The sequence below is a fragment of the Patiria miniata genome, unplaced genomic scaffold (assembly GCF_015706575.1).
Source record: "Patiria miniata isolate m_02_andy unplaced genomic scaffold, ASM1570657v1 HiC_scaffold_7, whole genome shotgun sequence".
NCBI classification, from domain to species: domain Eukaryota; kingdom Metazoa; phylum Echinodermata; class Asteroidea; order Valvatida; family Asterinidae; genus Patiria; species Patiria miniata.
This window is the reverse complement of record NW_024037074.1, coordinates 31,684,767-31,697,059: the sequence shown is the minus strand read 5'-3', so window position 1 is coordinate 31,697,059 and position 12,293 is coordinate 31,684,767. Positions and strand designations below refer to the sequence as shown.

At 40.9% G+C, this 12,293-nt stretch overlaps 1 protein-coding gene and 1 non-coding gene across 2 annotated transcripts; one reads left to right on the top strand and one right to left on the bottom strand.

Moving 5' to 3' along the window:
- The first annotated feature begins 336 nt into the window (after positions 1 to 336).
- On the top strand, positions 337 to 409 carry Trnas-gga. The gene has a single exon. It is a non-coding gene; the product is annotated as a tRNA-Ser (tRNA).
- Positions 410 to 3,568: 3,159 nt separating this feature from the next.
- Positions 3,569 to 8,596, bottom strand: LOC119744305. Its single transcript, XM_038220174.1, has 2 exons — positions 7,214 to 8,596; positions 3,569 to 3,720 (listed from the first exon to the last, which is right to left on the bottom strand). Exons 1-2 carry the CDS (start codon positions 7,719 to 7,721, stop codon positions 3,569 to 3,571), a joined length of 660 nt encoding a protein of 219 aa, XP_038076102.1. The 5' UTR covers positions 7,722 to 8,596.
- Positions 8,597 to 12,293: the final 3,697 nt, after the last annotated feature.

Genomic DNA, 12,293 nt, shown 5'->3' with positions numbered 1-12,293 from the left:
TGTGGCATAAAATTGAAGAACTTTTATTTGAGTGGTGTGCCAATAAGATATGGAATATTTACGGTTAAACGTGTTTATTTTTGTCAAACGAGACCAAGGTTTTGGGGGCCCAATATTGTGAATTTTAGGTAGTCACTTTGGCATCCTGTGTTCGTATTTTTATAACATAACTGACCGAGATGCCATGTCACATTGCAACTCACAAAACATGTCCAATTTTGCTTATGGCATTGCTAGTGTTGCTATAGCATCGTGACTTTGGGCGTGGTCTCTTGCCACATGGCATATAGTGCCCCCGAACGCAGACATTGACAAAGTGAGGAACCACCAACATAGGGCTGGATAGCTCAGTTGGCAGAGCGCCAGAACGGAAATCTGGAGGTCGCAGATTCAAATCCAGCTCCAGTCAATTTCTTGTTCAACTTTTCAAAAAAAATGGAATTGTGTTAGAGAGTACATAAACTTTACAAAATGCTACAGTGACATTCTACAGTGGGAGGAGACACATTGCCATTTTTCAAATTCAATTTAGTGGAATGAATTAGGGCGTTCCCAGCATTTGTCAGGGAATGTCTTGACATTGTATGAAGCCATTCTTTCCTTTCACGTTTTGCGTCTCTTCATTTCAACCAAGTCATAATAGAGTCTTAAAATGTGAACTGAATTAGTCTTACTTTACACAATAAAAGACACAAGGAGGCATCTTACTAGACTGAAAGTGAAGGTAATCCTACATCAACTTCTCACTTCGAGGTGTGACTTAAGGCAGGTGAAGCCAGGAGGATTAACACCTTGAATCAACTGGTGGTAGATTAGAAAAGACCTCCATGATAGCACCACGAGGTCTGCTTTTTCTGTATTTTTTTCTGGTCCCAGATGGCCAACCTAGAATCATCTTTGTACCCAACTCATTTACTGACTGACGCACCGACTACCTGGCTGTCTCTTGTGACATATACTGATCTATTATGTACAATGTATAAGGTTCACGAGGATTGGCTATAATTATGTGACGGTAGCATCCTACCGTCACATAGAGTCTGGCGCTTTTTTCACCTAATTTCATGACACATGTGTAGGCAAGTCAAGTCTCCATGCAAGCAGTGAAAATGGATATTTCATTGTAATTATTCACCAAAAAATACACGTTAGGCTCTCCCAGTGGCGTAGCCACGGGAGGCGGGGGGGGGGGGGGGGGACAGCCCCCCCCCCGAAACCTTGTCGCCCCCCAGTCGCCCCCCCCCCACTGAGATTTTGAGTTTCTAAAAAAATTATCATTGATCTACATGACGCCCCCATGAAATGTTCCAGCCCCCCCCCCCTCCAGCGCCCCCACTGAAAAATTCCTGGCTACGCCACTGACGTTAGCATTATACAAACCTTCAAGCCATTCTGAATCAGTTAGATAGAAATGTGTGTGCTCTTGAACCAGCTTTACTAGGCCTGCCTTGTCTTGTTTTGAATAATATTTGACCTTCACATTTTTTCTCACTTCAACATAAAAAAGGACTTTCGTGTACTGATTGGCAGTAATGAGAGATTAATGAGAGGGAGAGAACTAATGCAAAGAAAACTTTTTGGTTTTAACCCCCGTTATTCATTTTCAGTATTAAACTACAGGTATGTGAATTATTTCACTGCAAAGGGATTTTAAAATGAGCGAAAAGGCAAAATAAGGATCATAATGTGTTACCAAGCACTGTAGGCATTGATTCGGGGGGGGGGGGGGATATACTTCCCACTCTATGACATTTTATCACCACTTAGTGTAGTTCGGGGAAAAATTGTAAATAAAGCAAGAAAAAATCCAAGCCACTCCAAAAACCATTTCAGGTTACAATTTTACAGTATAGGTGTGAAGTAAAAATTTCTAGTAATGGACATAGAGTGCGCACATGTGCATTAATGAAGCATTCATATACAAGAATGAACTAGGCCACCTTACAGTGTAAATTGGTGTCCAGCCCCCTCCCCCTTGAAATCGTGCCCTATCTCTCTCCCCTTCCCTCCCCCTCCTCCATTCGTCGACACAAAGCACTTAAAGTGGAAAACAGTCTGCATACAACACTTTAATTCATTTTGGTATCTTAGTGACCAAAGCCTGAATGAGAGACTTATAATTTGCTCTTATTTCATCTACATTTAGGCGTATGCTTTCTTTGGGAAAAAATCCTGCAAGAAAAAAAAAAGGAGTCATACATGCTCTATTTATCCATAAACACGTTCTCACTGTAGTGCTACATATCAAATGCAGACGCAGAACTATATGCTCGAGGAAGTAGCACCCACTATTGTGTAATTTGTGTTGTCAAGAAAAAAATAATTAGATGTTTTGCAGAGAGTTAAATGCAAAGCAAGAATAGGGCAACACTCCTGTCTTATTGTGTTTCTCTGAAGTGATCATTTGCCAGCGGAGGTCTTTTCTCTTTGAACAAATAGACGCTCCAATTGTTGAGTGCCTCTCTTTTTCATCGGGTGTAGTGTGCCTCACACCGGTTTGCAGCCGAACAAAGTGGGCATATCATTCATGTAATGTAAAAACCTCCTTTGGCTAAATACAATTTGCACAATCATCTCGGTGCTCCATTATTTCATCTCACGGTGGGTCGAGACAACAGCTATGCAGGGAGGAACGACTTGGGCAGAGGATAATTGGGCCGCTGCATAGTTGTCAGGAAAGTAGATGTTTTTAAAAGGGTGGTTCAACACCTTTTGAGACCATTATGTTCTTCAAAATAGTTGTTGGAAGATTTTTCTACACATTTCTACACTCGAACAGCAATACATTTTTACAACCCGTTGGTTACATCATAAAGGAAACAAAATAGTGGTTCTTGTTTATCTGTGCAAAATGTACAACAATAATTATTAGCGTGATGTGACCTCAAACTTGATGACAAGTTTCACAGAAGGGGACTCAGTTATCACCATCAGATCACCAACTTGTCATTTGTTCGTTACACTTGACAAATTTGATTTGTCACGATATTTCAACCTTCTTATAGCATACAGGAAACTCAAACCAACACATTTGTCTGTGTCATCAGATGTTGGAGAGGGGTGGTTGGGTGAGCATAAAAGACCACGGTCAAAGTTTGCTAGGTTCCCCCTCCGGCTGAGATATATATCTCCTGATGATTAATCCTTTTAGATCAGACACTAACACTAATTTGCAAGGCTAAGAAATAGTCATTTCATGCTTTGCCTGTTCACTCATTGTAGTGCATTACTGTACACACACAAAAATCTAAGCAGAAAGGTCTAATAAAAGCTCTAGGAGAATGAAAGTGTTGTTTCATCTCAATCGTGTTTTAAAATTGGCTTTAGAGATGACAACTTTAAGACGAGGGACGCTCATTTTCTGGAGCAGGGTCTCCATGCATTTTTCTCTGCAAATGAAAGCTCATTATTGCCTCCCCCAAATTCTGAGTAGGGGGCATAGGTGGAGAGGGGACGTACCCCTGTTTTCCCCCTTATAAGTTTGCCAACTGCTACCCACAGTGGTTGCGCTCTGTGAAAGCACTCTATATATGGCCAGCTAATAATGAGAACAACTGAATGAGAGGGCTTACATTGCAGAGCATATCGCCTTCCGGTCATTGGCGCAGAACTCTGGCGTGCACTTGGGTCTGCAGGACACTTGCTCTAGCTGGCCTTGGTCACTGATTGCTAGAGCTGGGTCGACTAGGGCCGGGCCTGGCTGAACACGCTCCAAAGGAACTGCAGGAAAGTAACAACAAAATCACAGCTAATCAGAAAGTAGGGATATGTTGGGGGGATGGCAATGTTGCCCATGGCTGTGGCTTTTCTCCACTACTTTTAACGACTTTCAACTATTTTGGAGTCTGCAACCCTCTAAAAAAAATGGCTTTTGCTTTTGCGCCATTTCAATGCAAAAAAAAAAAGGATACGGCTATGCCTGAATTGTTGTTCGGCTGCAAATATGTCGAAATTTGTAAAGTAATTATTTCATAATTAAACGAGCGGATTTTTACTTTTGATGTTTCACTCAAAAATGACTAATGTTTGTGTCGTTTGAAGCAAAAAAGGAATTTACAACAAGCAATTTCTTTAAGGACTGTACGTCTTTAAGGACAGTACATCTTTCAGAAGAACCCTGGAATTCAGCTCGTGTCAAGATTGTTACGCTCACCGCGGGTCAGCCAATTGACGAAATACCAGCGTATTATTATTATTTGAAGATATTTTATAAATATAGCCACACAAGTCGTTTCTATCTTGAGATATCAAATGTGCATATGAGTGATTCCTTGAGTACGAGTACGTGCATATTTTTTTGTGCGAGACCCATAACCATGGCGAGTCTGCAAACATTTTGAGATTCCTGAAAAATTCAAATTTGATATTTGTTTTCATGTTCCCTGTGATTAAGTCCATAAATCCGTGAATATTACATCAGAAAAATATGCTGCCTTGTTATCAAATTATGCCACATTATTTTAAACCAAGTGGCAATCGTTTCAAGGGTTATTTGTTAATTGAAAATTCCTAACCGTTCTGTTGCCAATAATGCAATCCAAAGTATCTGATAATTCCAGCCATTAAATTTGACAGTTCCAGGCGGCACTAGGTCCATACGTGTACACCGTCGTTGACAATTTTCTTGAGAGTATGTCAAATAATGTCGTCAAATTCGTGAAAAAAACTACATACGGCAAGGTATGACAAGAATGCATACAGATCGTAAAATAAAATGAGTTTTAAAAGTTCGGTTGAGACTATGCTCAGTGGTACACCGAAATAAATTCGGCGACAGAATGTATGTGTTCCTTTATGATTCTGGCATGCAGTTGACTGATTTTATGTTGATGGTTTTGCTCAAAAATTCAAAAAATAAAATTTCAAAAAGCATTTCCACTAAAAGATGACAATATTTTTGGCTTGATGTATTGAAGGCACGTAGGAACGATAATTACCTCGAACTGAACCTACTGATTTAATGAGAAACACCTTACTCAAACTTTAAAGGCAATCAACCATTGTATTTTTGTCCTGTGATATTTTGCCTCTGATTTATCAAGAAAGAAAGTCCTGCATGAGCACTCTCTGTAGCTAGCTACGCTGCAGCACACGAACATGGAGAGGTTACTCAAAGTGAAGACAGGGACGGGAGCAGATACACTTTAAAATTACTCCACCTGAAATGGCTCCCGTTCGGAAGTAGACGATAATTGAAGCTGATTAAAAAAAGTGTGCCTGCAGGCACACCTTTTTTACGTACGTTAGCAATGGAACCCAATACGACACCCACAGAATATTGTGAATATGTTTTTGTTTTTTTGTTTCTAAAAGTGTATAGTATCCACTGAGCTGACAGTGAAACTCAGTTACACACAAAAACAAATGATCCTACATCCTAAATCTTTAAATTGTAAAGACAACACACCGCGAATCATCTGAAATTGTGAATTGAAGTTAAAATTACGGTAACAGTTACATGCAAACCTGCAGAAGCTTCTTTTCTCAAAAGCAAGAAACCCAGAAAGTGAAGTGAAGCATAAACTTCTAGCACACCGTAGCAGCCAGGACTAATATATTATTTCCTCTGCACTTCGCGGTTGAGCAGTGATATTTGTTTAACCTTTGCAAGTAACTTCATTGTATTCAGTACTATATTATCGATATTGTTGCAGCTGTTGGGATTTTTTAAAATGAAAATGAAAATATTATATGTATATATTATATATATTACAAAGGTATGCTATTTTAGCGTCTTTATGTGTCCTGGTTTAACTTGTGTGACCAACATTTTCACGTGTAGTTGTTAACAAAATACGTTACTAGTATGAAATTCCGGAAGAAAAAAATGTCGCGGTTATAAATGAATCAAAAAATAATAATAAAATGGCCTGATATTTCAGCCTTAGCAAAGTAGTTTTAATTTTTTGATTTGTATATTTCAGGTCAATCCAGTCAATGAGCAGTTTGCAGCAATTCCTTTTCGCAGTTATAAATGTTTGGATTTGTTTTTGACCGCACAATCTTTTGTCCATTTACTCCACCGCCGCTTGTGCTGTGATATAGTACTGCCGAATACAGATTCACCGAAACACCGAAATACAAAAAAAAAAAATCAAAATCTTGTATAATCATACTCTGTAATGTTAGTAATGTTGTTACTAGATTAAGGATTTGTGAAAACAATACAGAAAAAAAAGTTTTGTTCGAGGCCAACTTAAAACATTTCCGCATGACAAATGTATTTTTTCGTAATTATACAACAAAGAATTGTCGGAATAGTAAATTGTTCCTCCAGTAGGATTACAAAATGATACGAGAAGAATTAGAATGACCTTTGTTTGACAGCTATTCTAACAATGAGGTTCAATTACCCGGAACCATTGTGTGAAATGACGCGGGGATTTGCTTTCAAAGCAGAAGTCACCAGCATCTGCCAATTTGAGTTGTAAAAACAGCCATAACTCAATCAAGCGATCGCCGCAAAATACAAGTGTAAATCAATCCCCAATATACGACCGTGTAAACGTATAGGCACCGGTATTTGGTAAAAGGTGGTTTCGAGCAGTTAACACCCATATTGGCTTACAGGCCTTAATTCCTGCATCGGGCGGTGTTCCCCCGAGACGATTTTGTCACGGGACAAAAAGAACCTCGTATAACCTTGGACTTGACAACAGGAAAGAAAAAATCTCGACACGGAATGCGAAATATTCCCGTGAAGAGCTGGCAGCCGTGGAAATAATGATAATAAAAATGTCTAGGTTTTATGTCGTTCATCGAAGAGGGGAATCGAAGAGGAATGCAATCCACTATGTTGTCATGGAAACCATTTTTAATAACTTTGTGACTGATTGGTATGTCAGTCGGACTCGGGATAGTTTTATTGTTTTATTTACGATCTTTTCGGGAAAAATGATGAAAATTCTGTGTTTGCGTGGCGTCGATAAAAATTGTAGGCATCTCTCATCGGCATTTAGAAAGAAGTGAGAGCAATACTCGAAGGTTGACATTTTTCTTGCCTATCAATTGGTTCAGAAATAATTTGGTATTTTTTTTCCAGACAATGTTGGGAATCACGAGTGACCGTCACAATCCTTTTTTGGGGCCGTAACTTAACATGTTATTTTCAACCATTACGAAAGGTCACTGCTGACGACTGAAGTCGATCAGATCTGTGTCAGTTAGATTGTCTCTAATGGCTTATTAACAAAAACGTAAAAGTTGAACATACTTGGTTTGCAGATGCCCTTTCTTTGATCTCGAGGCACGTCAGTCTGCACTCCCAATATATCGTCATGAACGCACTCCAATCCCGCATCACAGCTGCCCAGGTAATTCCACTTGCCACCGCAGAGTTCATCTTCCACCTTGAGACAGCGAGGGCAGCAGCCGCATATGCCCGCCCCGATGCCTCCTTTACAGTTCAGCTTGGAGGCCTTCCTGGGGTTACAGTGGAGCTGCTCACAAGGCGGGCAGCGGAGTTGCTCCACCTCTCTCCCCTGCCTCTGTTTCTCTCGGTTGCTGCTTCCCCCGTGCCGGCGGCGATGACTTCCCCGCTCCCGCTCCTTTTGGGCCTCGTCCCGGCGCTGATCGCCGGTCTTGCCCTCGCTGTCACCCCTCCTGCTGTCCCGCTCTTGAGGCTTGTCTCGATTTCTACGGGCCTCGGTCGGAGCGATGGCTATCATGCCGACCAGCCATGTCAGAAGGCAGATGGCTGTAGTGATCCCCGCTAAATCCATGGCAACAGAGGTCGAGAGGGGTTTCAAGACAAAAAGTTCTTCCAAAATGTGCGACTCCTCGCCAAAGAGATACGGTTATCGTAACAAATTCTTAGAATGGGAGTTCAGTATCGGCTTTTCGACATAACAAGAAAATGATGAACAAAAATACGAATCGGGCAGACGGTTTAGTTGAGCAACAAATGCCTCTAGTTCTCCTGATCAAGCTGTAATTTTGCGTAGCGCAACCAACGGGCGGGTTTCAGAGTCATCCAGCCGCCAGTTTTGTCTTCAGTCTTCTTTCAGAGCCAGCTGGGTATTTTTTATGGCATGGACCGTTGGCAGCTTATCGATCCAACTTCGTTTCGTCAGAGACTACTCGTCAAAAGTTTCACTCCTTGAAACTGATGATTCCCGGAGCGCCAATGAAATGCCAGCGCGCGATCATCACCGGCCACATCAGCGGTGTGAAATCCCGAAATTAAATACTCCATGTGCTGAACGAGAGGTTCCGCATCACTGACAACCATTGCCATGCGGAGTTCACGACGGTCCTACAAAAACAGCGTGTCTGACTTGCACATACAATCTAACACTCCTCTGGGATGAAGCACGTGGTTGATTGGCCCAAGGCTGCTCAAATTTGAACTCCTTTCACACGTGACTGTATTTCAATGTACGCTTACATCTTTCTTTAAGTCACTCTTTCTTCCGCGCTGTAGTAATTTCCGGATTGCCACGGCTAAACACACAGTGAACAGACATTCCACTAAAGCATGAGACACCCAACACTAGTAGTAGTACTAAGCTAGCTTACAAGGTTCTCAAAGGACTAGATGAATGGAAGAGCCACTTTGACGTCACTCAACCCTAAACCAATCGAATGGCGCGTAAAGTCGTGGGCTGAGTTATGATTATTAGATGGATTACTATTGGACGTCTTGTAATACTGACAAGTGACCCCTGACCAATGCAGGCTCTGGAAAGTACAGTACACTCTCACACCCTCTGAGCATTTATGTCGCCGTGAAACCAACCATACGACCGACCACTAACACAGATTAAGAGATCGAGATTCATCGGCTTCAAAAATCGGGTAGTTTTTAAGTGTCCAGTATCAGTATTGGCCGGCATAAATTTCTGAAATTAGTTTCCAATTCCACAAACACTATTGAGCGCCGAAAGCGTCAAGTTACGCAAGAGACCATGGCAGTCTCAGGCTATAGCTTCAGTCTTCGCTTTCATTCATCGCCTTTGGATATATAGGGGCGGGAAGTATGATCACCTTCGCAGTATTTTGCACTCGCCAGGACGATAGAGAGAGGGCAGTCGTTGAGGGCAGTCGTCCAAATATTGGACTGACTGGATATGGACATTGCATGCACGCCGATGTTTGGTACATTACAAATTGGACTGGTGTTCAGTTTTCAAATGTATGGACACTTACTTTATGTTACTTTTTACTCCTCTTAAGTTAAGTACGCCCCTATATGAAAACTATCCCTTTTTTGTTTATTTGATTGAAAAGTGCTCTTCGTCAAACATTTAAAGTGTTTCTGGACAATTCGGGGCGCTGTTACGGGTATCATTTCAGGAAGACTCTCCTGATGATGACTAGAGCATACTAGTCGAAACGTTGAGACTAAAGACAAGTTCTTTTCGAACTTAAAGCAGGACAAGTTCTTATCAGAACAAAAAAAACTACATAGCGAAAGTTGATAATAAGCAGGACAAGTTCTTTTCAGAACTATCTTCTAAGCAGCAGTTATTACCACATGGTGTTACCGCAAACCGAAACGATATCGATACTCCACCATGCAAAGCCATAAATCAAATAGGAAGACTCTGTTCAGTTTATAGGGGTCAACCCCAAAATTGGTTCATTGAGAACATTTGTGAGAAACGTTTGCTCATTGGCTTACTGTCATGTACTGACATAACCAAGAATCGCCAAAGAAAATTACAACAGCAACAAATCCAAAATGCAGGCAGCTTTTGGTGCTAAAATAGCTGAAACATCAAGGTTTTTGACTGAAATGGCATCATTCGTTTGCTCCTGAATATGGAAATTTGCATTAGCATAAAATAAAAAAAAGGCAATAGTTTAGTGTTTGCTTTGAATCATTGCAAGACAAATAGGTTGTCGTTCTCTTTTTTTCCCACTTAAATTTAATTTATCCCAACGATACATTTGGAGAAGAAAAATAGTCGATGATAAGCTTCGGTTGATTCGAACCAGGGATCTCTCTATTCATAGCTCATAATTTGCCATAATTTTTTTTGGACAAAATAATCTCCAAAATTGGCGGGAACCGCAAAAGAACGAATATACTATAATTTAAGGAAATTGCAGCATGAAGGACACTCCGTATTTTATCGTCGTGCAACAATTTGTTACAAAAGAGGGCGCGCTACACAAACACTGCTCACCGCGCTCGGACGTCTGGCCGTTCAAGATGTACATACAGTTATTGTGAAAACAGGAACTCAGATAAACACATTGTATTGTAATGAAATTTCCTGTAATATTTTGCCATGGTATTTGACACGAAACTCAAGAAAATTGACAGGAACCGCCAAAGAATGAATGTACTTTAATTGAAAGAAATTGCAGTATGAAGGACTCTCCGTATTTTATCGTCGTGCAACAATTTCTTACAAAAGAGGTCGCGCTACACAAACACTGCTCACCGCACTCCGACGTCTGGCCATTCGAGATGCAAACACAGTTATTAAAAATTGACAGGAACCGCCAAAGAATGATTGTTATATATTGAAGGAAATTGACGTGTAAGGGTACACACCTGTGAATAGGCCTAAGCCCATCCTCCGAGCTCATGAATAAAAGTTATACCCTCAAAATATTCTATATTAGAGAGTTCTGAGAGCCGTAAAATTGGGGAATTGAAAAAAAATATGGCAATGAACCACTGGCCCAGACTTGGGACTTCCAATTCTTAGCATTTTGGTGCAATGGAGCTCGAAAGTGGCGCTGTTTTTTTCATGTTTTGGAGGGATCGTTTTTCAAGCTACTTTTCCGCTTTAAGAAAAAAAGGGGTCGTCTTCTTTGGGTGAGAATTTCTCGAAAAGTCAGTGGTCAACCCACCAAAAATTGAAAACAAAATAAAAGAGGACATATTGATCGCTATTTCTCTGTGCAGCTTAAATGTATGTGAGAGTTCTGAGTTCTGAGTATTTTTTAAAAGAATTTAGAAGTATGGGCATTGAGCACTAGTGTCTATGGGAATTTTAATACACTGTTGCGCCCGTAAGGACACTCCGTATATTTTCTCGTCATGTCAACACAGTTATTGTGAAATTGGGAACTCAAGATAAACACATTGTATTGCTATGAAATTATCTGTAATATTTTGTCATGGTATTTGACACGAAATTCTAGAAACTTGACAGGAACCGCCGAAGAATGAATGATTTAAGGAAATTGCAGTATGAAGGACACTCTCCGTCTTTTCTCGTCATGTCAACACAGTTTTTGTGAAATTGGGAACTCAAGATAAACACATTGTATTGCAATGCAATTTTCTGTAATATTTTGTCATGGCATTTGACACGAAATTCTAGAAACTTGACAGGAACAACCGGAGAATAGATGTAATATAATTTAAGGAAATTGCAGTACTGAAGGACACTCCGTATTTTATCGTCATGCAACAATTTCTTACAAAAGAGGGCGCGCTGCACAAACACTGCTCACCTCGCTCCGACGTCTGGCCATTCGAGATGTAAACACAGTTATTGAAAATTGACAGGAACCGCCAAAGATTGAACGTTATATATAACCAAACAATGACACTTGTTAATTAAGCGCGAAAAATACAAGGCGAATTTGAGTCAGCATTCATGACACGCAAGCAACACACTCGGTTTCCACAAGATAACTCTAGATGTGTATGTTGTATTGAATTGAAATTTCTTATATTAATAAAAAAATAGATAAAAAATAGATAAATAACGGAAATCTATTAAATTTAAGAGGAATCATGAATCAATAAAAAATATTATAACCAGCACAATGTAGCATGTTTAAAGTGAAAAATACACGGCAAATTTGAGTTAACCTTCATGGAACAAAAACAACACACTCGTTGTGGGGGCGATATGAGTTAAACTTAGGGAATATATTTTGTATTGAAGTAAAATTGCACCTCTAGGGGCGATCAGTCATGATAACGGTCGCCCCCAGAGGTATTACGGGTGTTTCTGTGGTCATCAGTATCTCTAAGGGCGATCTATAACAGTCGCCCGTAGAGGTATGTACCTCTAGGGGCGATCAATAACGGTCGCCCCTAGAGGATGTACCGCTGGGGGCGATCTATAACAGTCGCCCCTAGCGGGTGTACCGCTGGGGGCGATATATAACGGTCGACCTTAGAGGTTGTACCGCTGGGGGCGACCAATAACGGTCGCCTCTAGAGGCTGTACCGCTGGGGGCGACCAATAACAGTCGCCCCTAGCGGATGTACCGCTGGGGCGATATATAACGGTCGCCTGTAGAGGCTGTACCGCTGGGGGCGACCAATAACAGTCGCCCCTAGAGGATGTACCGCTGGGGGCGATAACAGTCGCCCCTAG